The sequence below is a fragment of the Euprymna scolopes genome, chromosome 11 (assembly GCF_053919585.1).
Source record: "Euprymna scolopes isolate OS-2025 chromosome 11, ASM5391958v1, whole genome shotgun sequence".
Classification (NCBI taxonomy): domain Eukaryota; kingdom Metazoa; phylum Mollusca; class Cephalopoda; order Sepiida; family Sepiolidae; genus Euprymna; species Euprymna scolopes.
In genome coordinates, this window is record NC_136492.1 from 102,387,888 (window position 1) to 102,411,972 (window position 24,085).

Below are 24,085 nucleotides of genomic sequence, written 5' to 3' on the forward strand. Positions count from 1 at the left end.
AAACATCAATAGCATTACCTAGTCTCCAATAATGTTTGTTTGGGAGACTGTTAAAGTTCCTGATCGTTTTGTGAATGATATCAATGTTAATCTGCTGTTTTCAAAAAAGCTGATCTGAAATGGAGAAATAAGCAAATCGAGTCAGCAAAATAAATAAATAAATAATTAATTTTTTTTTAACTGTTCATAACTGCACGGCGTAGAGAAATAGTACATTACTGAAACATTACTGAAAAAAATCTGATCAATTGAAAGGTTTCGTTCATCTAAAACTTGTAAGTCAATGTCAAAATTGTAGTTAGAGGGGAAGTCAATCATGGATGAAAAACGAGCATAAAGAATTTACATAACAAATAGTTTTACATTACAAAGCTAACAAAGATGATGAATTTACCTTTCGTTTTCTGAATTTGGAATCGTATTTAGTATCTTGAATGATTCGAATAATAACATCTGGCAGTAGAGCGATAATGGTAAGTATGAGCGTTGCAAGCCACAAAGATCCATTTGACAGCAAAGTTAGAACAACGTTGTATAAATAATCACCATCCAATAAGTCTCCCCTAAAAGAACAAGATATTGTTATAAAACAATAACATACATTATTAGACATTAAAATCTATTAAATAGTTAAAAATTATTAGATATTAAAAATTTATTAAATGGTTTAAATTATTAGACATTAAAACTTTATTAAACGGTTAAAAATTATTAGACATTAAAATCTATTAAATAGTTAAAAATTATTAGACATTAAAATTTATTAAATAGTTAAAAATTATTAGATATTAAAAATTTATTAAATGGTTTAAATTATTAGACATTAAAACTTTATTAAACGGTTAAAAATTATTAGACATTAAAACTTTATTAAACGGTTAAAACTTATTAGACATTGAAAATTTATTAAACTGCTATAAATTATTAGGCATTAAAAATTTATTAAATGATCAAAAATTATTAGATATTGAAAATTTATTAAATAGTTGAAAATTATTAGACATTAAAAATTTATTAACCGGTTAAAATTATTAGACATTAAAATCTATTAAATAATTAAAAATTAATTAAATAGTGAAAAATTATTAGACATTAAAAATTTATTAAATAGTGAAAAATTATTAGACATTAAAAATTCATTAAATAGTTGAAAATTATTAGACATTGAAAATTTATTAAATGGTTAAAAATTATTAGACATTAAAATTTATTAAATGGTTAAAAATTATTAGACATTAAAATCTATTAAATGGTTAAAATTATTAGATATTAAAATCTATTAAATAGTTAAAAATTATTAGACATTAAAAATTTATTAAATGGTTAAAAATTATTAGACATTGAAAATTTTGGTGCTTGTACATCTATATTACCGTGCTTAAATAACAATAGTATTTTCAAGTTAAATTCAATTTTTACGATATTTTTGTTTATCCAATTGTTAAATGAAAGTACAGAATAGTTAGAAAACACCGTTCCCGCTACGTTAACATAATTATTTCAGCGTGATATATGCTATATATTTGATATAGATGCACAAGTACTAAAACTTTTGAATAGTAAAAATGTATTAAACAGTGAAAATTGTTAAAACTGTTAAATAATGATCATATCAATAAAATGCTTGTTACTAATATTAAATGTGATGTGGGACAAAATGTTAGACTAAGTGAAAATAATAAGCGAAATTAATAAATTAAAATATGCTTAAGAGGAAAATATATTTATAACAAAACAAAATCTACTGAACAGAATTACATCACTTTTATGCAACCCCCCACTTACAAATATTAAAATCAAGCCACAATGCAACTAAACGTAACATCTAAAATCTGGATTTCAATCTGGATGAAAAATGATTCTAAAAAATATCAAAAACTTAAGGCTTAAAGGGTTCTTAAAAAGAATATAGCTTAACTGGTTTCTGATTACTTTAAATCGAGTTTGGCAAATCTGAAATATTTGAATTTTAAAATGAGAGATGGTTCCCATGTTTATGACCCCTAAAAATCATTTTGCATCACTTTCATGTTCCTTTACAAAGATTCACATCAAGATATAATGCGACTAAACCTTATGTCTAGAATACTTATTCCAATTTTATTATTAAAATTTCACAATAAATCGGAAGTATCTAAATTTTCACAAGTAGTTTCCAACCTCTTTGAATAAAACTAAATTAAAATACATACTGTTCATATTATAACTCTTTAAACATATGTACTAAAATTCATAACAACAGGGTAATTAGTTTAGGAGTGAATACCGGACATACTAAAACATACACACATACCTAACTTTATATAAATAGAAATTTCTCAGTTGGGTTACTTACCAAAGGAAGTTATTGTACAACAATACTTGTGCAAAAAAGAATATGATGGTCAGGACAAAAGCTAGCACTATGAGAATGGACCAAGAATATACTTCAAGAGCAAGCTGCAAAGAATACCACGAAAGAAAAAGAAGGTATTAAAAATAGAAAAGAAAAACATCTATAAAATAAGAAAATAGAAAATAGGGCAAAAATAAGAAAAGAAATTTGTAGCAAAAAAAAAATATATATATATATATATATATATATATATATATATATATATATATATATATATATATATATATATATATATATATAAATATATATATATATATATATTGTTCGATGCAGAGTACTTTTCAAGATTATGATTTGAGCTAAAGGGTATTACAGAGCAATTTTTCCTATGTTGTATTGAGGTAATGTCAAACTATTGAATTATGTCAAACAACATTGGTAGTCACTTCGCTTTTTCACCTTACTGCAGTTTCATCAGAAGAGAAGAATTATATGTATTTGGGCATAAAATCATATTGATGGAGATGTGAGTTATCTACCCATGTTCATTGGCTAATTCTTTTCATCTATATTTTCATTCATCTATTTATTCACAATTTTAAAAATTTTACTTACTGTACGTTAAATAACTAGATAAATGCAATCCTGTTCGAAACGCCGATTTCCTTAGACAATCTTTATGCATTTTCAATAATCTTTTGAAAAATAAAACTAGAAAGATATCTTTTAATAAATCTGAAACAATAATTTTAATAAAACAGATGAAAACTTAAAATACCTTCAAAAGGTATCATTGAAATTTATTTTCATTTATTTTAAATATATATAGCCCCCCCCTCGTTTTTTCTCTTTTATTAATAATCCCACGGTACAGCTCCTGATAGGTGAGGGCGAAACCGGTTGAATAACTTTCTTCTTCCCCCTCCCTCTCTCTTATTACTTTTAATCATGGATATTAAAAAAATAAGTCTTCTCTTTCTAATTGCAATATTTAAAGAACAATAATTCAGAATTCATGTGACATAGATGGAATTAATGAATAGGTTTGCAATAAATGACATGAATGTAAATAAAATTTTACTTTTTTTTTTTTATATTTTTGATATTGTTGGGAGAGAATATGGAACATCTGCAGTGGTAATTATAAGATCCTTTTGGCTAGAAGCAAAATGGCATTTAGAGGTCTGATGATGCATGCTGGAATAAGCTCTTTGATTATGCTTGTTCTCAATTCATTAGGTTTGATCATACATTTGTCTTTTAATCAGTTGACATGATATACAATGAACACCATCTAAGATAACTCACACATTGCAAAAGGTTTCCTGTACTTGATGTTGTTAATATTAGCTACAATCTCATATTGACTCCCATTTTGTTTGACATTTCAGTTTTTCTGTCATAACTGGACAATCATTGCGATTAATACCATAAGACGGTGTCTTTGAAGCTTCTCGGCCTTCAGGCCGGGATCAAAGTGTAGTATCTGTTCCGGCAGATGCTGCACTTAAGATAATTTGTACCAGTCAATGGAGGGGAAACCCTCTATACTGGGACAATTATTATTTTTGATAACCAGAGTGCCCCCTTTTTGCCTACTTTAAGGGGAGCTGGTTTTTACCTCACATTAAAAACGGCCTTGTGCCTAATTTGCTCAGTGGGGGAGCAAATAAATACCATCTGTTCCGGCAGATGCTGCAAGCAAAGACCATATGTGGAAGCAATCCCACATATAAGACCTTGGTCAATGTAGGGGCAACCCTTCATACCAATTGTCACTATCCAGCTCCCCTACTCCTCGGGGAGTTGGTCCCCATTTCCCCTTCACTCCTCACATTAAAAATCGGCCTTGTGCCTAATTTGCTCGGTGGGGGAGCAAATAAATACCAAGACCTTGGTCAATGTAGAGGCAACCCTTCATACCAATTGTCGCTATTCAGCTCCCCTACTCCCCCGGGAGTTGGTCCTCATTTCCCCTTCACTCCTCACTTTAAAAATCGGCCTTGTGCCTAATTTGCTCGGTGGGGGAGCAAATAAACACCCTGTTCTGCAAATGCTGCACTTAAGATAATTTGTACCAGTCAATGGAGGGGAAACCCTCTATACTGGGACAATTATTATTTTTAGTAACCAGAGTGCCCCCTTTTTGCCTACTTTTATGGGAGCTGGTTTTTACCTCACATTAAAAACGGCCTTGTGCCTAATTTGGTGGGGAAGCAAATAAATACATTAAATCACTTGTGCCATTTAACAAAAACAAAGCTTGTTTCCTTTAACAGCTATAAGAAGCCTTTTGTTATGATGCCCATCATACGGATAAAAATGAACTCTTCCTGTAACTATAAAGACCGAGAGAATGTGCCTCTCTGCGTTATGTACAAGTTATGCACGCTTGGCAGTCGGGCTGATGTAGAATACATCTCCTTATTTGTTGTATTTGCTTTTCTTTTTTAATATATTTTGTTTGCACCAAATACCGAGTTGTGTTTTTTTTTTTTATCCTTATCAGTTCACAACACTTTTCAATCACAGATTGAGTTGGTCAATAGCACCCTTCCAAAGTGTTCAGCGTTCAAACCTCTCAGTTTAACATTCTCTAACTACATGAATAGGAATAAACACATAGAAGATATTGCCAAATCTGCTGCAAGGAAGGTAGTCTCCTTTTAATAAGCTAGAAAACTTGTCATACCTGTTAGTATCTTATATCTCTACAAAGCCACCATTCGCCCATGCATGGAGTATGCTGACCACTTCTGAGTTGGTGTACTACTCACTATTTTCTACCTTTTGGACAGGGTACAAAAAGAAATTTCTAACCTAATAGGTCCCGCACTTTCTGCCAAGCGCTAGACTTTCTAATATTGCTGCAGTGCTGCATCCTTGTGCTTGTTTTCCAAGTATTTCATGGAATGACATTCAATGAATTTAATGTATTTGTACCACCTTAATGGAAATACTCCCGACCCATTCGACTAGCAGCAAAATCTTCCTCCTTTGCTGTAGATGGTTCTAGATGTCAAAGGATTTTCTACTTCTAATAACCTCTTTTCTAGGGTTGCTTGCCACTGAAATTCCCCCATCTGCTGCTTGTCTTTTTAACCTTACCAACATGCAGAAATTTAAATACAATCTAATAAACATTTTGCTGTTCAATTCTCCACCCAGCTTACTCCTATAAATATGGCCTCTATCTCAGTAGCCGTGTACGCTTTTGTTTGGAGTAAATAAAAGTAAAATACAAAGACACAAAAAAGCATATACATCAACAAACCTACCTTGGCATTGACTGTTATCACACAAACTACACAAACACCAAAACCAAACCCCCAATTTCCATATTGCTGCAATGTCAAAATAAAAACAAAAAATTAGTTTGCTGTTATTCATAATTGATTTGTTCACATAATTTCTGTTATGTGGATGCATAAATCATCTATTAATACTTTTTAATATTTTTTTTATTTAAAAGCAAATAACTTTGTACACCACAATTCCAAGAATTATTTGAAGCATGGGTTATCTGCCCCTGAAGTTGACCAGATGATGATGAAACTGGAAATATTCAATGGAGAACGCTATCCCAAGCAACAATAAAATCCTGCCCATTTCATAGTAATCCTCTTAGTTGTAAAATTTTTAAATAATTTATAATGTTGATGACTATCTAATCGTTTTCATCCACTTATTTCTTCATTTTTATGTCTTATGACTCACAAACCACTTTGCAACTATTTCATACTAAGAATAACATTACATCCTTAGTGTCCAGTTTTTTGGAAAGCTCAACAATAGAATATAGATTAGAACAACATATTTTAAGTATACTTACTGGATTTTGAGCACACAACTAATAATACTTAAAACTATATATTTTTCCAGTCATAAGTTACACATTTTAATATAAAACCAAACTATCAATATCAAACTATATTCAAGGAATTGTGTCACACATTAGCCCATCTTTTGATGTGTGTATAACTCTGTTTTAATTAACAAGAACACAAGTATTCTTTAGATAGAGGATTTAATAGCATGAAGAACAATTATAGAAATTCGAGTGAGACATATTTAAAAGTATCACTCGACTAAGACAGACAGACAGACAGACAGACAAAGACTAATATATAGGATTCAAATCATAACTCGTCTCTCATCCACCAACTCAGGAGCCTGGACTAACGCGAAAAGCTGATAGGAACAGACGTCGCTGCAATGCTTTTCTTGGAAAATGACGTCTGATTCTCAATTTCGGTTTATTTGCTGGAGTCACATTTTAACCCCAGATCCATCAAGCATTTTGCCATTCTATCGCTCATTTCTTACCATCATTTTAATTATTCCATTATTCATTAAATGAACAACACTACAACTTTGTTATTTAATTATTGGGATTCTTTGAGATAGGTAATTAGTATATTTTATTTGTTTGCTTCTTTGTGGTTAACCACCTGATGAAGGCCAGAGGAATAGTTGGCCGAAACGTCGTGAAACAACAACGATAAAGATGAGGAAATAGTCCACAAATAAATAAATAAAATACTACAAATTTGATCAATTACAATTGTGATTAAAAAGTACATTGTACAATATGTCATCTATTTCAGGAAAAGGATAAAGAAGAAAAAAAATGGCTGCTACTGCTATTTATGGACTAGTGGTTACGTGAGGTAACGAGAGTTGAGGGAAATATGCAAATGAGATGCAGTCGGTTTTTTAAATAAAAAGCTTGTGTGTCAGAGAAAGTGTGTATGTCTCTTTGGCAGAAATAAGTTCTGAAAAATGTGCACTGGGGTTTGGATACCGAGAATTGCGAGAAAGCGAACATAATGGTTGGAAATTCTTGCTTTGGGCGTTACTTTCTAATAATACCAACATATTTAGCTGCAACAATGACTTTCTTCCCAAAAATATCCCAAACAAACATTTCTGATATGCCAAAAATGCAGTAAATGAAATAAACATACTTATTTACATTCAAAATTAAAAAGACAAAAATGATTCCTTGCATAACAAAACAAAAAATATTTATTAAAAAAAAAATAGCCAACAAAGCAACAACAAAAGTGTCTTTATTTCACATTTTTGTTTCAAAAAGTATTTCATGAATTAAATAAGTAGTAGCAGAACCCGTGGAAATTCCACAGTAGCCGAAAATTTTAAAACACATAAATAAAATGGATAAAAAATAAAATAAAACAAATAACGACAAATTTAAAACAATGTAAGGCAAATTCTTTTTAACCTTAAAAAAAGAATTGATTTAAAAAATTAGATTTTTTTCAATGAAAATTAAGCACACAACACATTGTTTTTTTTCTGAATGATTTTTATATAAATTATTAAAAAAAACAGATGTCAATTCATTTGCAAATTTTTTTTAATTTAAAAAAAAACTATAATAAAAAAAACTCACAGTCTCCTCTCTATATGACTTTTTAAAAAAGTATAAAATAAACTAGCCAATTTGAAACCGTAAACAGAGAGCTATGTTTTATATATATATTTTTTGTTGTTTTAATTTTTGGAGATGAAATTGTTTTAATGATTTTTAACTGATAAAGAGCGACTATAAAGGAAGGTAATTCGTTTTCCATTAATTAATGTTTACGGTAGTTTTTTGTGACACTGGACGTACGGACAAGTAAATTAATATTTAGATTATTTGGATTATTTATACTACTATTCTCATATTGATTGTTATTCTCACAATTTTTTGCCTGATGTACGCTTAGACTTTCTTCAAGTGCATTTAAAACTCAAGAATCTATACGGAATTTTAAACTGAACTCTATTTTAATCAATGGGAGTAGGTTGTTTAGGTTTCGTCAGCTATGACTGCTTAGAAGTCTTAAGTTTTTGTTTTATTCTTAGTTAGTACTGCCTTAAATTCAGAAAACTGTCACTTGAAACTAATTATACTTAACACCTTTATCCGTTGCATCACATGTCCATGTAGAAACTCAATTCCGTATAGAAACTCAAGTATGAATTTCAAGAGCTTTAACCCCTCCGTTTTTTTTAAAGATGTGTGTATTACTACATATATATATATATATATATATATATATATATATATATATATATATATATATAGGTATATAAAATTAGGTATATATATATATATATATATATATATATATATATATATATATATATATATATATATATATATATATAAACTTTTCTTCTTCCTCTGACCGCAAGCTGGCTATCACCGGCCCATTCTTGTCCTCGACTTTACACGTCCATTTTCCTCAACGCACACTTTCTTTCTTTCAACCATATGATACATTTCGTCTTTTTTTTTCTTCTTTTTTCTTCTCGCGCAAATTTCCTAATTTGCATATGTGCGTTTTTTGGTTACTGTTGCTGTTAATAACTTTACAAGCCAGCCATCCTTCGCTGCTGCTGATACCTTCCCATGTGCTCATACACATATGTTACATATATATCAGCAGGGAGACCTGACGTTGTCAAGAATTGAATGATGATTAACAAATGTTCCACTCTCTCATACTTTCATTGTCATCAAAATCGGTGAAATCGCCCATTTTTAATCAAATCCATTGATTGCCTGTTATAATTGGGGGCCCATCCTAGTGTCCCGAGAGGAAGATCCACATGCCTCTCTGCAGTGACTTAGTCCACAAAACATTGTAGTCTAAATTGAACTGTGGAGAATTTAATACTAATCTTATGAAATTATTTTTGCATAATGACTTGAATTAAAGTTCAAATGCAAAAATCAAGTATTATGGTTAAATTGTGCTCTAAGCAGAAGCATTTATTTCGAACGTACCCTTGTCTTATCAAAGAGCCTACTGTTGATTCTATGAAATTATTTTTACATAATGTCTTGAATTAAAATTAAACGTACAGAATTCAAGTATTATGGTTCAATTTTGTTCTAAACAGGAACATTCATTTCGAACGCGCCCTTGTCTTATTAAAGAACCTACTGTCGATTTTATATGCTAGGCCTTTCTGCTTGTGCGGTGATAAAACTTTTTAAATGCACTTGTGATGTTAGGCTGAATAAAAGAAAAACCTTTTGACCCAAGTTAACACTTCAGTCAAAATCGAACTTCCTTCCTTAATCAGGTTTTTCAATTATCGATTTTCAATGCTTATCGGAGGCATTTCGATACAAAACCTACATTTCAAAATTCATAGGGAACTCACACACACACACACACACACACACACACACAGAGTTCCTTTTATATAATAGTAGAGATTGAGATTTCAAAATTTTTCAAAATAAGCGAGATGCAATCTATATCAAAGAAAAAATCCTTTTTACATAACATTTTGAGTAATATTATGTAATAAAATTTTAACCGGATCAGTTTTAAAAAATAAAATAAAGATAAAAATAAAAATAAAATAGAAATAAAAAATGACAAGTGGAACTCCGCTATTTAAGAAGCACTTGATATTCAGAATTTGAAATTTAACGGTTGAAAAGACCAGACAAGTGCAAAATTGATTTAAAACAAAAAACATCTAATTATTAAAATTAAATTGAAAGTTTAAAAGAAAATTCAATTTCATTTTAATAAATAGATATGTTTATTAAAATCAATTTTGTATTTGTCTGGCTTTTCCAATCGTTAAATTTAAAAAATAAAAATAAAAATTTTATAATAAAAAATATTTTATTTATTATTTAAAAAAGACATAGCACATAGAACATGTAATGCTAAAACAAAGATGCTTCAATGATGCGAAAATCAAAAAGAGAGAAAGAGCGAGAGACTTTACTGGAATAAAGTTTTACTCTTGCAATAAAAGATCAAATTCATATCGATCGGTGCTTCATATGCTAATGAGTTTGTACAGTCCAACTTGAGTCCGAGATTTTGTATTGATTTCTCATTAGCTTCGGATTATGAGCATAAAATCAAAGTCAAATTCTAAATATTTAGAAAGTATTGAAAGAGATTAATACAAGGTTTTAAGCAAATTACAAAAGCTGATGATTTTACCTGTCCATTTTCATATAATGATGTGCCGTCTCCATATAAAAAGTACATGCCAAAGAAGAATACGAGAGAATGCCATAAACCTGTAAATAAATTTAAAGAAATCAGTAACAAAATTGAAGTGATTCAAGCAAAGAATTACTACGCTGTTGCATGCCGACTGTTGATAAAATGCTTAAATAAAATACAGAGAAAGCACACGAAACCGAGATAAAAGATAATATGTGTATTAAACAACAACAACAACAACAACAACAACAACAACAACAACAACAATAATAATAATAATAACAATAACAATAATAATAATAATAATAATAATAATAATAATAACGACGACATCAATTGGAAACACACCAAATACTCGAGGAGGATCAAGGAGGATGGAAAGAGGGAAAGCAATAACTAGACCTCCACTGGATGAGTGCGAAGAGGATTGAGACCTTGGTGTGGCTTTTACTGCTACCCAAATTCCAGTAAAGACCTGTGATAGCTACCAACGAGAAATCAATGGTTAGTGGCTTTTGTGATAATACAAATTAATTTGTAAATATTATCACAAGAAGTGGAGAGTACTGGAAATTTGTGGAGACTTGTTGTCACTCAGACTCCAAGGAACACCACAGGTTGTTCCCAAAGAGAAATTTTTGTTGATTTGTGTGAAAGCTCATAGTGAATGAATAATAATTAGGGCTATGACAAGAGAATATTTTTTTCATTATTTTGACTCTCGAGTATATATCAGTTAATATCTTATATATTTTTACACAAGGTCATGTGGTTCTCGATTGATTAACTGTGTCTAACTATGTCAGATATATACTCGAGAGTCAAAACAATGATAAGAATATTGTCTTATCATAGCCTTAATAATAATACAGGAAAATTCTGTTGCAAGGTTATTTAAGATATCGACAAGACAGTGACAACATTTACTGGTTCTCAACTAATAATAAAAACTATAACAGTTAAAACTATAATATTTAACACTATATTATTCAAAACTATAATATTTAAAACTTTAATATTTAAAAGTATAATATTTAGAAGTATAATATTTAAAACTATAATATTTAAAACTATAATACTTAAAACTATAATATTTAACACTATAATATTTAACACTATAATATTTAAAACTATAATATTCAAAACTATAATATTTAAAACTTTAATATTTAAAACTATAATACTTAAAACTATAACACTTAAAACTATTGACATTTGAAAATTGATTTCCAATGCATAGGTTGCACATTTTAATAAAAATAAACCTCTATTAATATTAAAGTATGGAATTGCGTTACATGCTTTCCCATCTTTTGAAATATGCATACTTGTTGTATGTGACCTGTGTGTAGTCCACGTCTTCGATTAATTAATAGGAACACAAGTCTTCGTTAGTTGGAGGATTTAATAGGATGAGGAATACATTAATAGATAGTTACAGAAATCCGAGTTAGACATATTAAAAAGTATTCACTCAACTAAGAGAGGGAGAGGGAAGGGAGATCTTAGGATCCTCTCCGGGCAATTTTCTTAACTTTTTGTTTTCGCTGGGAATGCCAGAGATTCATCTGCTATTTCGAAAGCTCCAACGGAGAGATCTTTTTCAAATTCTAATCGTTTCTTTAAACGCATTTTTTTGCGTCTCTCTTGCCCTTGATGTATTCGCTAGGTAGTTGTGTGTGTGTGTGTGTGTGTGTGTGTGTGTGTGTGTGTGTGTGTGTGTGTGTGTGTGTGTGTGTGTGTGTGTGTGTGTGTGTGTGTGTGTGTGTGTGTGTGTGTGCGTGCGTTTGTTTCTGTAGATAGGAATACACAATGACCTTGTCAATTTTCATCTTTTTTGTGGAGGCACCATTACAATATACAATCCATTGATTTTTGCCAATATTTTATATAAAATGAATTGACACTCTTAAACTTTATTTATTGAGATGAAATAGAATTCACTTTTACTTTTTATAGTGTTTGAAATCTAACTTCATTAAATGCTTTTTAACGCTCAGTCAGTCATTTAAATAACTCTTTCAGTGATAGTTTTAATAGTTCATATTCGTGGTGCAATAGTTTCTGTGTTTAGCTGTTAATTGAAAGGTTAGGAGTTCAAGTCCACCAAGACAATATCTTTTATTTATTCTTAACCTTTTTCGAGTTGAACCGAAAACGTATGTGACTTACACATTTTGGAAAAGAAAAAGAGAACTTTTAAAGATCATATTTAGAGAAAGCAATTTTATCACACAAAAATTTTAGTTATAAAAGTAAAGTCACTAGAATCCAGTTTGATTTCTTCGTAAACAATTTAGAAATTTCTCTGAATTATTTCGTGAAAGTCATTTTTTCTAGCTTTAATATTTTAAAATATTTTGCTTTTCCTCATCTGTTAAAATATTGATGGTTTTGCAACCGACATGCATCTAATAATTTTAGAAATTGGCATTAATTTAACTCCCAGATATCATCATATCAGTACAGCTAGTATATATATATTTATATATATATATATATATATATATATATATATATATATATATATATATATATATATAGACATTTGAAAATAATTTCTGACGAGGACGCATCACAGACCGTCTGAAACGCGCGTAAACGATTTCAATGACTTAAAAACATTATTACAATGATCCAAACATAATTCTCAATGAAAAACCAAGACACGGAATAATAAAATAATGTTAAAAAATACACATTGTTGGTGACTACTCCCTTATTTAAATATATATATATATATATATATATATATATATATATATATATATATATATATATATATATATATATATATATGTATAACTATGCCGGGAGTCGTAGTTTAATTCATGGGTGCATAATATCTAAGACTTAAAAAATGTACTTGATGCCCTCTTGTTAAATGCTCAAAATTATAAGATTAGGATAAAGGTTAAGTGGAGTTATCCTTGAAAAGGAGTAGCACTCACCTCTGCACCTCAGTCTAGTAGTAAATGAAAAGAGAGTCTTTGGTTCACTTGCGACAATTTTACTTTATATATATATATATATATATATATATATATATATATATATATATATATATATATATATATTCAAAGGCTATCAAGCAAATATAACCGGTGAACCAAATGCAAGAGGAATACAAACAAGTGCACTTAAAGGGACAATTAGAATCTTGAAATGATTTGTCGGTTGGAATGTATGAGATAGTGGGTGAATGTTTGGCATCTCACAGTATGCCCTATATTTAATTGAAAAAAAAAAGTGAAATATATATATATATATATATATATATATATATATATATATATATATATATATATATATATGAGCAAAGAGTTAATAAAATATGTTAAAAAACACTTTGAAATGAGTTAAAAACATATTTAATCTGAAAAGGAAACACTAGATAAATGGATAGTCCTTGATCCGCGGAGTTTCAAAGAAATACTTTCCTTCTCATCAGAGGGTAGGAATTAGCAAAATTCGGGATCGGATTTTGCATGCAGAAGTATTTGATGAAACAACAAGTAAGTCAAAGATCTTACTTGAAAACAAAAAAAGTGAAGCAGAGGGAATATGGTAAAGAAAAATGATGAGAAGGAAAGTATTTTTTCGAAACTCCACGAAAATCCATTTATCTAGTGTTTCCTTTTCAGATTAAATATGTTTTTAACTCATTTCAAAGTGTTTTTTTTAAACATATTTTATTAACTCTTTGCTCATATTATAAGCTCTATTTCCTATTTGATTTTATCGAGCTTTTATATCTGGCTGAGATAATTTTATAAATATTAATTCTTTAATATTTATAATTTACTTTAATTTTACCATCTTGGATCATTTTGGTAAATTCAATTGTAATTTTCATTTTATATATATATATATATATATATATATATATATATATATATATATATATATATATATATATATATATGTATTCCTGCGGAAATATGATTACTAATTCTTAATTTATGAAGCTCAATATAATTACAGAGCATAAAAGAAACAAACGACAAAGATTATATTCCAAATTTCATGATGTTGACCATCTTACAATTTATTACTTTAATTATGTTGACATTCCTAATTCTTGACAGCAACTGTTTTGTAGTGCAAAATCATTCATTTAATTATTATATCAATTAATGAATCTATTCTGCCCTTCACTCATCAGAAGAAATAGCAACTATCAATTCATTAAAAGAAAATAAAATGTGTTCGGGTATGATTACAAAATCCGAAAATTAGAAGAGAAATTGCAATTACCTTTTATTTTATCTTATATTACGCCATTTTGAATTTTATTTTTTATTATGCTATTATATATATATATATATATATATATATATATATATATATATATATATATATATATATATATATATATATAACACAACCAAAACTACAATGAGGATCTTTGTTACTTTCATCAAAATTGGAAATATTTTCAACTTTTCACCAGCTATGGGCAAATAGTTTCACTGCTTTATGGATACCTTGCGAAAGGTGAATGCTAAAAGAGTAAACCCTGACAAAAGTCTGATTTAGAGTTCCAATGGACGGATGGTGAAGCATTGCAACACGTTTCCAGCAACTTCTCCAACTGCACTGGCTCCGACTGTATTGTCTTGCCTTTGGCTTGACTTTACCTGCAACGTCGAGAGGGTAACTGGGCAAACCTGAGTCTCCTTATCACCTGCTCAGGCCTGTATCTGGAGAGGCAACTGCAGTGCACCAGACTAGATGCAGAACGTCATTGTCTCACGAAACAAAAGGTTGCCATCATAACTGTTCTGGGGTAACTGACACCCCTATTCCTGTCTTCACATGGACTCTCCCATCGCTGTGAAAGGCAGCCATTTTGGACTCTCTAATCAGAGATTCCATGCCAGCCTAATCGTTGACATGACTTTACAGACTCTCCTGTTTGATATTGTGAACCCCTAAAATAAGGCCACAACATCTGGCGACGTAGGAATGAAAAAACCTCACAAGGACCCTTTCCTTTGGACTAATAATCAAAAACGTCTATTTTCCTATTTTTCTGACTCAACTTTAAATTTTTCTACCAGCTTGGAAAAGTTCAACAAGTTTGCTTTTTTTTTTCAACAACAAGAAAAAAAAAAGAAAGTCATCGCCAAACAAAAACTGTGAGTAGAAAAAATATATATTGCTGTCCTAATCAATTTCTTGTTTTAAAACGAAATAGATTACATTCTATGCTGGGAAAAAAAAAAGAGTTATTGGTGAACTTGAATTTACGCTTTTGTATTTTTGAACACACGTGTGGTTAGCTGGTAAGCAACCATTTTTTTTTCTCTGCCAAAGCAAAAAAACTTAAGGAAAACTTGATGGAGTCATTTCCTAATGTTTTTTCGGGCAAATTAGGCTGCTGCACAAAAATGAAGGCGAAGTTCGAATTAAAAGATAACATCACCCCGGTTTTTAAAAAGAAACGCAGCATACCATTTGCCTCCATACAAAAAATTGATGAGGAGCTAGATAGACTCGTCAAGGCAGGAATACTGACCCAAGTCGACTACAGTGAGTGGGCTGCCCCCACTGTATACGTAAAGAAAAAATCAATGGATATTAGAGTCTGCGCAGACTTCTGACAGGGTTGAATGCAGCACTAAGGGATCACCACTACCTGCTACCTTGCCCCGAGTAAGTATTTACGAAACTCAATGGAGGAAAAATTTTCTCAAAACTAGATTTAAGCGAAGCATACCTACAAATTCCCGTGGAAGAAGAAAGCTCCAGACTCTTGTGTATTACCACCCACAGGGGACTGTTCAAGTTTAATAGGTTAGCTTTCGGGATCAAGGTCGCCCCGGCTATCTTTCAGCAAATAATCGACACTATGTTGAGCGGCTTTGATTTTTCTATAGGATACCTAGATGACATTCTAGTAAAAAGTGAATCTATAGAAGAACATAAAAGACATGTTTTTCGGGTATTTGAAAAAATAAGTGAGTATGGCTTCACACTGAAAGACACAAAATGCGAATTTTTCCTCAACCAAATTAAATATCTTGGTCAGATAATAGACAAGAACGGTAGACGGCCCGATCCTGAAAGGTCCACAGTGATAAGAAATATGCCTGAGCCACATGACTTAACAACTTTGCAAAGTTTCTTAGGCTTAGACAACTATTATCAAGCTTTTATTCCAAACCTGCATACTTTACGTGCACCCCTAAGCGAGCTACTTAGGAAGGACAAAGTTTGGGATTGGACCACAGAATGCCAGACTGCATTCGAAAAGCTAAAAAACGTGCTCACATCAGAACTGTTCCTGACCCATTATGATCCGAAACTGGACATAATCGTCGCTAGTGACGCTAGTGCATATGGAATCGGCGCATGCATCCTACATAAAATGCCTGATGGTTCAACGAAACCGATAGCACATGCGTCTAGAACCCTACTACCGGCAGAAAAGAATTATTCCCAAATAGAGAAAGAATCTCTAAGTATTATTTTCGCTGTGACTAAATTCAATAGATTTTTACATGGAAGACATAAGTCGCTCATCGCTATCTTTGGTTCAAGAAAAGGATTGCCTACACATACGGCAAACAGACTGCAAAGATGGGGAACAATACTACTCAATTACGACTTCGAAATGGAGTTTCTACCATCAAAGAAGTTAGGACATGCTGACGGCCTATCCCGGTTAATACCAAAAACTGGAGAACCGCTTGAGGATTCTGTTATCGCATCACTTCAATCAGAGAAGGACTACAGTTTGATTCTATGTAACACAGTGAAAGAACTTCCGGTTACCCTAGACGACATAAAAAAATCCTCAAGGATTTTCACACAGGACACCCTGGCGCCACCAGAATGAAGAGCCTCATGCGTTCATACGTGTACTGGAAAAGCATGGACAAGGACATTGAAGAAAAAGTGAAATCATGCAGAGGATGTGCTCTAGCTGCGAAAGCACCACCTATTCAATTCAGTCCATGGTCCAAAGCCGACTATCCATGGTCACGAATACATGTGGACTATGCAGGACCACTTGATGGACACTACTACCTTATAATAGTGGACAGTTTTTCCAAGTGGCCCAAAGTCTTTAGATGTAAGAGCCCAACTACGGACTTCACCATAAAAACTCTTCATGAGTTATTTGCACGATTCGGAATGGTCGACTGTTTAGTGTCAGATAACGGCACTCAGTTTACGTCCGGGGACTTTAAAGAGTCCATTAGAGACTTCCAAGTGGACCACATTACAACTCCGACATACCACCCCAGGTCAAACGGCCAGGCGGAAAGATTTGTGGACACACTGAAGAGAGCTTTGAAGAAGGCTAAGGACACGCCATCCAAAAAAGCCCTACAACAATTTCTTCAGGTGTACCGCATAATGCCCAACGAAAACACATCATCCCAGATGTCTCCAGCGGAAGTAATGTTTGCAAGGAAAATACGGCCAGTTTTTGATAAGTTATTACCAAAGCAGGTAAAACACACCAAGCTGACGATACCCAAGAAGAACTACATGCCGGGAGAAAAGATATTTTTCCAAATGCATAAAGATAATAGTACCTTCTGGGAGCGGGGAACGATCATTAACAGGATCGGTCGTATGGTCTATATGGTGGAAGGACCACACTCCACACATAAAAAACACTTAAACCAAATTCGCAAACGCACTTCAGACGAGCCAAGTGAAATTCCATCTGAAGAAGAGACGATGGACCTCCTATATGAGGCATTTGATCTGGAACCTCCTCAAACCAGTACGGAAATACGCCGTTCCACTAGAAAAAGGAAGCTGACGGACCCCTTGGAAGTCAACCCTAAGAGAAAAAAATTATATTTCAGGGAAATAAATCTTCGGAGGGGGGTGTTCTGGGGTAACTGACACCCCTATTCCTGTCTTCACATGGACTCTCCCATCGCTGTGAAAGGCAGCCATTTTGGACTCTCTAATCAGAGATTCCATGCCAGCCTAATCGTTGACATGACTTTACAGACTCTCCTGTTTGATATTGTGAACCCCTAAAATAAGGCTACAACAATAACACAATACGCTTTTATTTATTATGAAGACTTTTATACTCAATAATGTAGGGTTGTATTTAGAGTTATCATTTCCGTTATCACATCTTATATTGTAAGAAAGGAAAATAATTCATTTATTGTGTTTTTATGTACGCTTTTATTTTAGGAGAAAATAGAAAAATGTCATGCAAATATGATTTTTTTTCCTATTTACTCTTTATTTTTTAGATGTAAATTTAGACACAAGATCGGTTTTAATGTGGGAAAATCAAATCCCTCATAAAAGAGCACTCTAGATTGGAATAAAAATAAAAATTGCCTCGGTCTAAAAGGATTTCTCCTTCAATGACACAAGACAGAATAGATTAAATGTAGCATCGTAACAGATACTACACTTCGTTCCTAGCCAAAAGGCCAAGGAGTTGAGTGTGCATTTGCCCCTTATTACAGAAGAGAAAAATTCAGAAGGAATGTAAAAAAAAAAAAAACATTTTTTTTTAAATGAACAAGAATTCATGCTGGAAAATGCTTGTGTCAAACTTACCTAAAATATTCCATTTTAAAAAGTTTGGTGCGTTTAGTTTTTCATTTTTAATAAATTTTCTGAAAAATAAAACAACAAAATAAAACAACAAAATAAAACAAGAATTCATAAAAGTAATTTTGTAAATATATAACAACAAACATGCTTGATTGTAGTGAATTGAATATTGGTGTAATTTATCTTGCATTCTATTATAATAGATTTTTTAGCCTATTAAAAACGGGAAAAAGTTATAGCCCATTGATTTAGAATGCTTTATGCCAAATTGATGGTTGAATATGGTTACCTTTGTGTTCATATAATACTTGCACTAAAAATTCTGATGAATTTACCACTAAACTTTTTAAAGTTACAGTTAAGTTTTGGAATAAGTTAAAGGATCCGTTATAATTATACAATGTAAATGGTAAGACTACATTCTTAAAAGCAATTACACATAACGTAAAATATCAGTTTCAATTCATTATTTTGAAGACTTAATAATTTTATAACTAATATTTTTAACAAATCTTAATATCATACTCGGCCAGCTTTCAACAGCTTCGTAACTCTCACTTTCCTTATTTTATCCTTTAGTCCTCACATTCCATGAGCGATGTTTCTGACAAATGGGGGATGAATTGCTGTCGTCTGGATCGGAATCTATCCATCTAAAGTTGTTGTTGGCTAGTTTTTGACTTTGAAGTAGCATTTTTTTAGCTCCTTACGTCAAGTGGCTTCATGCCTTATCTGGAGCGATTTTCATAAAATATAATATTGTATTTAAATTACCGATAAGTTTGTGGTCTTGCAAGTAAATCTACTTGTTGGATGTCTTTTTCAAATAAGCCATACATTAAGACCGGCATTGATGTGAAGGTGATGTTGTAGAACATGAGGAGGAAACTTTCATACAATGACTGAAACGAAAGTAAAAACAAGATACAAGATACATTAATAAATAAATAAAAAATAAAAAAATATGCACATTTGCACCCTGCTTCACATCACCAAGTTCCCCTCTCTTACCCAACCCACCACATTTAATCCCTCCCTTTCTCTCTTACTACTGCTTACATACCCCGTCAGTTTTTCTTACAAGCTACACTGTATAAAATGTTGAGTTCTATCTAATAATGCTCATTTTACCAAATAAATATGTTCGAACGAATCGAGCGAAATATCCACGGCCCAGCTTTAATATTGTATTTCTTATTTCTACTAGCATGTCCATTTGCTTATCCACTATTCCATCAGCTAAATTTCCATCGCATTTGAAATTTTTATTTCATATTTACTCTCTCACACACTTACATAAGTAAAAGATAGAAAAGCTTTGACGGTCTTATTCATAAAATTAAAATTCTAATATGTTTGAATTGCATAACACGGAAATATTTACCAGTATTTTTTGAAGAGTGTTTGTTGGTTTGTCACGCTTAGTTTTAACGCAATTTTAATTAGAAAATGTAAAGATCAAATGGACACAATTTTGTTTCTTTAGGAGTTTTTGGTACAATGGTTCTTGCATTCGACAGTTAATCAAACGCTCGGGGGTTCACATTCACCAGGAGGGCGATACCTTTTATAATTCAAAAATATTTTTCCTTAACGCTTAAACCTCTTTTTGTTTGCGTTTAAACATAATTACTACTACTACTACTACTACTACTACTACTACTACTAATAATAATAATAATAATAATAATAATAATAATAATAATGATAATAATAATAATGATAATAATAATAATAATGATAATAATAATAATAATAATAATAATGATAATAATAATAATAACAACATAGTAATAATAATAATGATATTGTTGTAGCCTTAATGGCCGGTAATAATCAAGACTAGCACATTGGTATAGTTAACAAAAGTGTAAAAGCAAAAATATGTTACAGAAGTACACGTCATAACTACCACGAATCACTATCCAATAATGTGTTAGCTATAACTATATATTTATTGTCTCTGGGCAAGTCCATTATACTTGAAATAAGTATATCAGCTTTCCTCATAACAGATAGCAAGATGATTACTAGTAGTAAGATATAATGATGGAAGCAGGGCGTTTTTTGTTGCGGATAAAATATTAAGATTAGAAATCAAGACTGAATTTGTTTTGACAAGTTGTAATTTATTAAATTCGGCATTTGAATTTATAAAATAAATATGTGTTTTGTTCTTTAAAGAAACAATGTGTAGAAACAAAAACAGTTTTTGCATTATTATTCATCGGGCTATTGTTCTCAGCTTGAGTGTGATTTTCACAACGTTTTCGGTCGATATAACCTCCGACCTTCTTCAGGTGTATCTTGTCAAACTCGGGAATGTTTCTGTCGAACTCTGGAATTTGGACGGAATTTCGAGCGGAACCCTTTATTTACTTCACGGGGGTAGCGTGCTCTTGTTCTGTCAGCCATGACTGGATAGAGGTCTTAAGTAACTCGCAAATGTATATTTCGGTCGCCCACACTGAGGATTGAACCTTCAACCTTCAGGAGAATATCACTTTTACAACTGATTTTTCTCAGTACTCTAACCACTGCGCCATGGGTCCTTGCACAGTGGTTAGAGTACTGGGAAAAGTCACGAGGGAAGTCTGTGCTTTGCACTCTTACTGGGAGCTGGCTGGGAAGCGACGGCATATAAAGACTTGAGTAGGATTAAGATAATATCAGCATTAAAAGTAAGGAATCTAAGATTCTTGTCTCGAGTCTTCATTTGGAAGCCAACTTGTAGGGTATAAAGTACTTCTCGAAATGCTAGACAAATTCGTTTGAGCAAAGGAAAAAGTGTTGATTTTCAGATTTATGTGATGTGGCATCCTTAATAAAGTAATGGCTTTATGACACATAATTATAAGAAACAATATCATATCTAACGATTTCAGGACTTTCATATGCAGTAGCTGTAAAAAACATAAGCACCACAATATTACACGCTCCTCAAAATTAATCTTTTCTAAGTCCATCACTTCAATTATGATAGTAAAATATTTTTGATGTATTTGAGGTCTGGTCTCTTGCACTTATTAAATGTCATAAGTGTACAATAGTGTACAGAGGGGAAACGGCGACGGGGCTGTGGCCCCAATGTCTCAAATTTGAGGGAATCTAATCATATTCAAACGATCTCCCTTTCTCATGATACTTTTCAGTACTAGGACTTATACTTGAATCTTTATGAACCTTTAGGGGACGAATATTCCAGTTAGTATTAAATATGGTTACAAATTAATTCCATATTCCTTATGGTTTCTTTTAAAAAAAGAACAAAATATGAATAAAGTCAGTTTACTTTTTGGAATGAATTCACTTTTGAAAATTGAAAGAATGTGAATGCAAGAATAAAAGAATATAAGAATAAAAGACTATGAGAATGCTCACCTGTTGTGAAAAGGCCGAAAAGCATGCGTAATATATTTGAACTGTGATGAAGGCGACGTTCTTTAAGATAAAAACAAAACAAAAACATTTTTAAGCTTCGAAAAAAAATTGAAAAATAAAAAATAATGAAAACAAAAGAAAAGTAAAATTCTGACATTCATTTTTGAGGCGGATGAGGATAAGTTTTATTCTTCTTAAACTAACAAAATATATCGGTATTGGCTAGTTTTTTATTTATTTTAGTGGTCAGCATGATTGGCGAGTAAAAAAATAAAACCTGCTCGGTATGAAGTGTTCAGACAAAACACTAGAATTCGTGTTTAAAATCTCATAAGAATCTGTTTATGAATAAGAATGATCCTGTTTGTAAATTTATTGGCACATATTCTAAACCAACCAGTCGAGGTTTGATTAACAGATGGTGACCATTAGTTAGACTATGACAGATAGTATGATCAAGTTTGGTGACGATTGCTCAAGCGATATTTTTCTCAACGGTAAGTTGCATTAAATATATTTATTTTTATGTTTTTAGTTTAACTTCCAAACACGGACAGAAAGTTGTGATCATGTTGTAAGGAGATGATGTTACCGTGTTAGGCCTTTTTTTTAATGTTAGTCGGTCACTATGGTGTTTTAAATGCTTTTCTATAAAGGTACATTGGAAGGGCCGTGGATACAACCCCAACTAAATAGATGTTGCTAGTTTAAATTTGATAAAAATGAATAAAATAGACAATATTTCCAAAGATAAAAATTGCAGAAGTGTGACTCATGCAAACAAAATGATAAATTAAAACAAACAAAATTCATTTATGTAACTGTGTGAAGTGTAGTTTTTATTTTTTTTATTTTTAAGAGTTTTGTATTCGCAGAAACTTTTTCATCACCGATTACAGCTTGGATAGGTACTATTTCAACTACCATTCCGATAATGGTCTTGTTGCTGTCGGACTGAAGTATAGTTCTATTCATTTCTCAAAGAGCCACCTTTCTAGGCTTTATTTTCTTTTGTGGAAGGGGTTAGTTTATTGCTAATCGCCTGAGGTACGCCTACAGAACAATGCTGACAAGGTTGCTCAGGTATGTTTTGTAGACCAGAGTGTGCTTATCCTAGTACGCTACCTTATCAAAACCACACCAGATATTGTGGCTAAACTCCCGAAGAGAAAGTACATAAATTCATCACTAATTCCGATTGAACCAGAAGAGGACACCTTTCATAATTAAGGAATATAATAAATGCTCCAATGCTGTAGCAATTCAAGGCGAAATTTAATAGGTGTTGTGCTATTGTATCCCATTTTGTGTAAACTTCTACCAACTTACCTTGCAGAGAAACTGAAGCATGTTTGCTTTATTTTTTACTAAATTTATTGAATTAAATAACTGAACGAAAAAAAAGCATAAGATAGTTTCGATATTATCTCAGTTGGTTTGGGGTTGGTTAACACTTTTGAAAAAGTTAATGTTATTTATGAAAGGTTTTAATCAGACTATTGCAATATTTTTTATGTAAAGAGGAGGATATGATCACTGAAAATTGGAAGGTTCTACTTATAGACACTGATGATAGAAACTGACGAATCAAATGGAGCCACGCTCTGCTAGCAACCAATCAGAAACCAGAATTGCTCCATAAAATATTGACTCTTTAGCATTTTAGCACATAATTGTTTTCGTGTCAACACAAGAGCGACCTTTTGCTCTTTGCCTGTCCATAACCTGTACAGAACAGCTACCCACTGAAAACTCTTCATCTCTTTGACTTGCTACCCATCAGAAGCCTTTCTAAAATTAAACGTGGCTTTCAATTCAAGAC

The 24,085-nt window shown here is 31.6% G+C and overlaps 1 protein-coding gene across 6 annotated transcripts in view; it reads right to left on the reverse strand.

The window, feature by feature from the left end:
* The window catches only part of LOC145288020 (phospholipid-transporting ATPase IF-like), a 238,769-nt gene that overhangs the window by 43,829 nt on the left and 170,855 nt on the right, over positions 1-24,085 (reverse strand). For 3 of the 6 annotated variants that reach the window (XM_080136022.1, XM_080136024.1, XM_080136023.1), the window contains exons 22-29: positions 22,264-22,323; positions 19,657-19,784; positions 18,886-18,944; positions 10,327-10,406; positions 5,614-5,679; positions 2,336-2,439; positions 395-563; positions 19-114 (exon numbers count right to left, since the gene is read on the reverse strand). In XM_080136022.1, coding sequence (XP_079992148.1) covers positions 19-114; positions 395-563; positions 2,336-2,439; positions 5,614-5,679; positions 10,327-10,406; positions 18,886-18,944; positions 19,657-19,784; positions 22,264-22,323 — 762 coding nt within the window. The remainder of the gene's footprint in view (positions 1-18; positions 115-394; positions 564-2,335; positions 2,440-5,613; positions 5,680-10,326; positions 10,407-18,885; positions 18,945-19,656; positions 19,785-22,263; positions 22,324-24,085) is intronic. The other 3 variants (XM_080136025.1, XM_080136021.1, XM_080136026.1) reach the window with 1 other exon arrangement.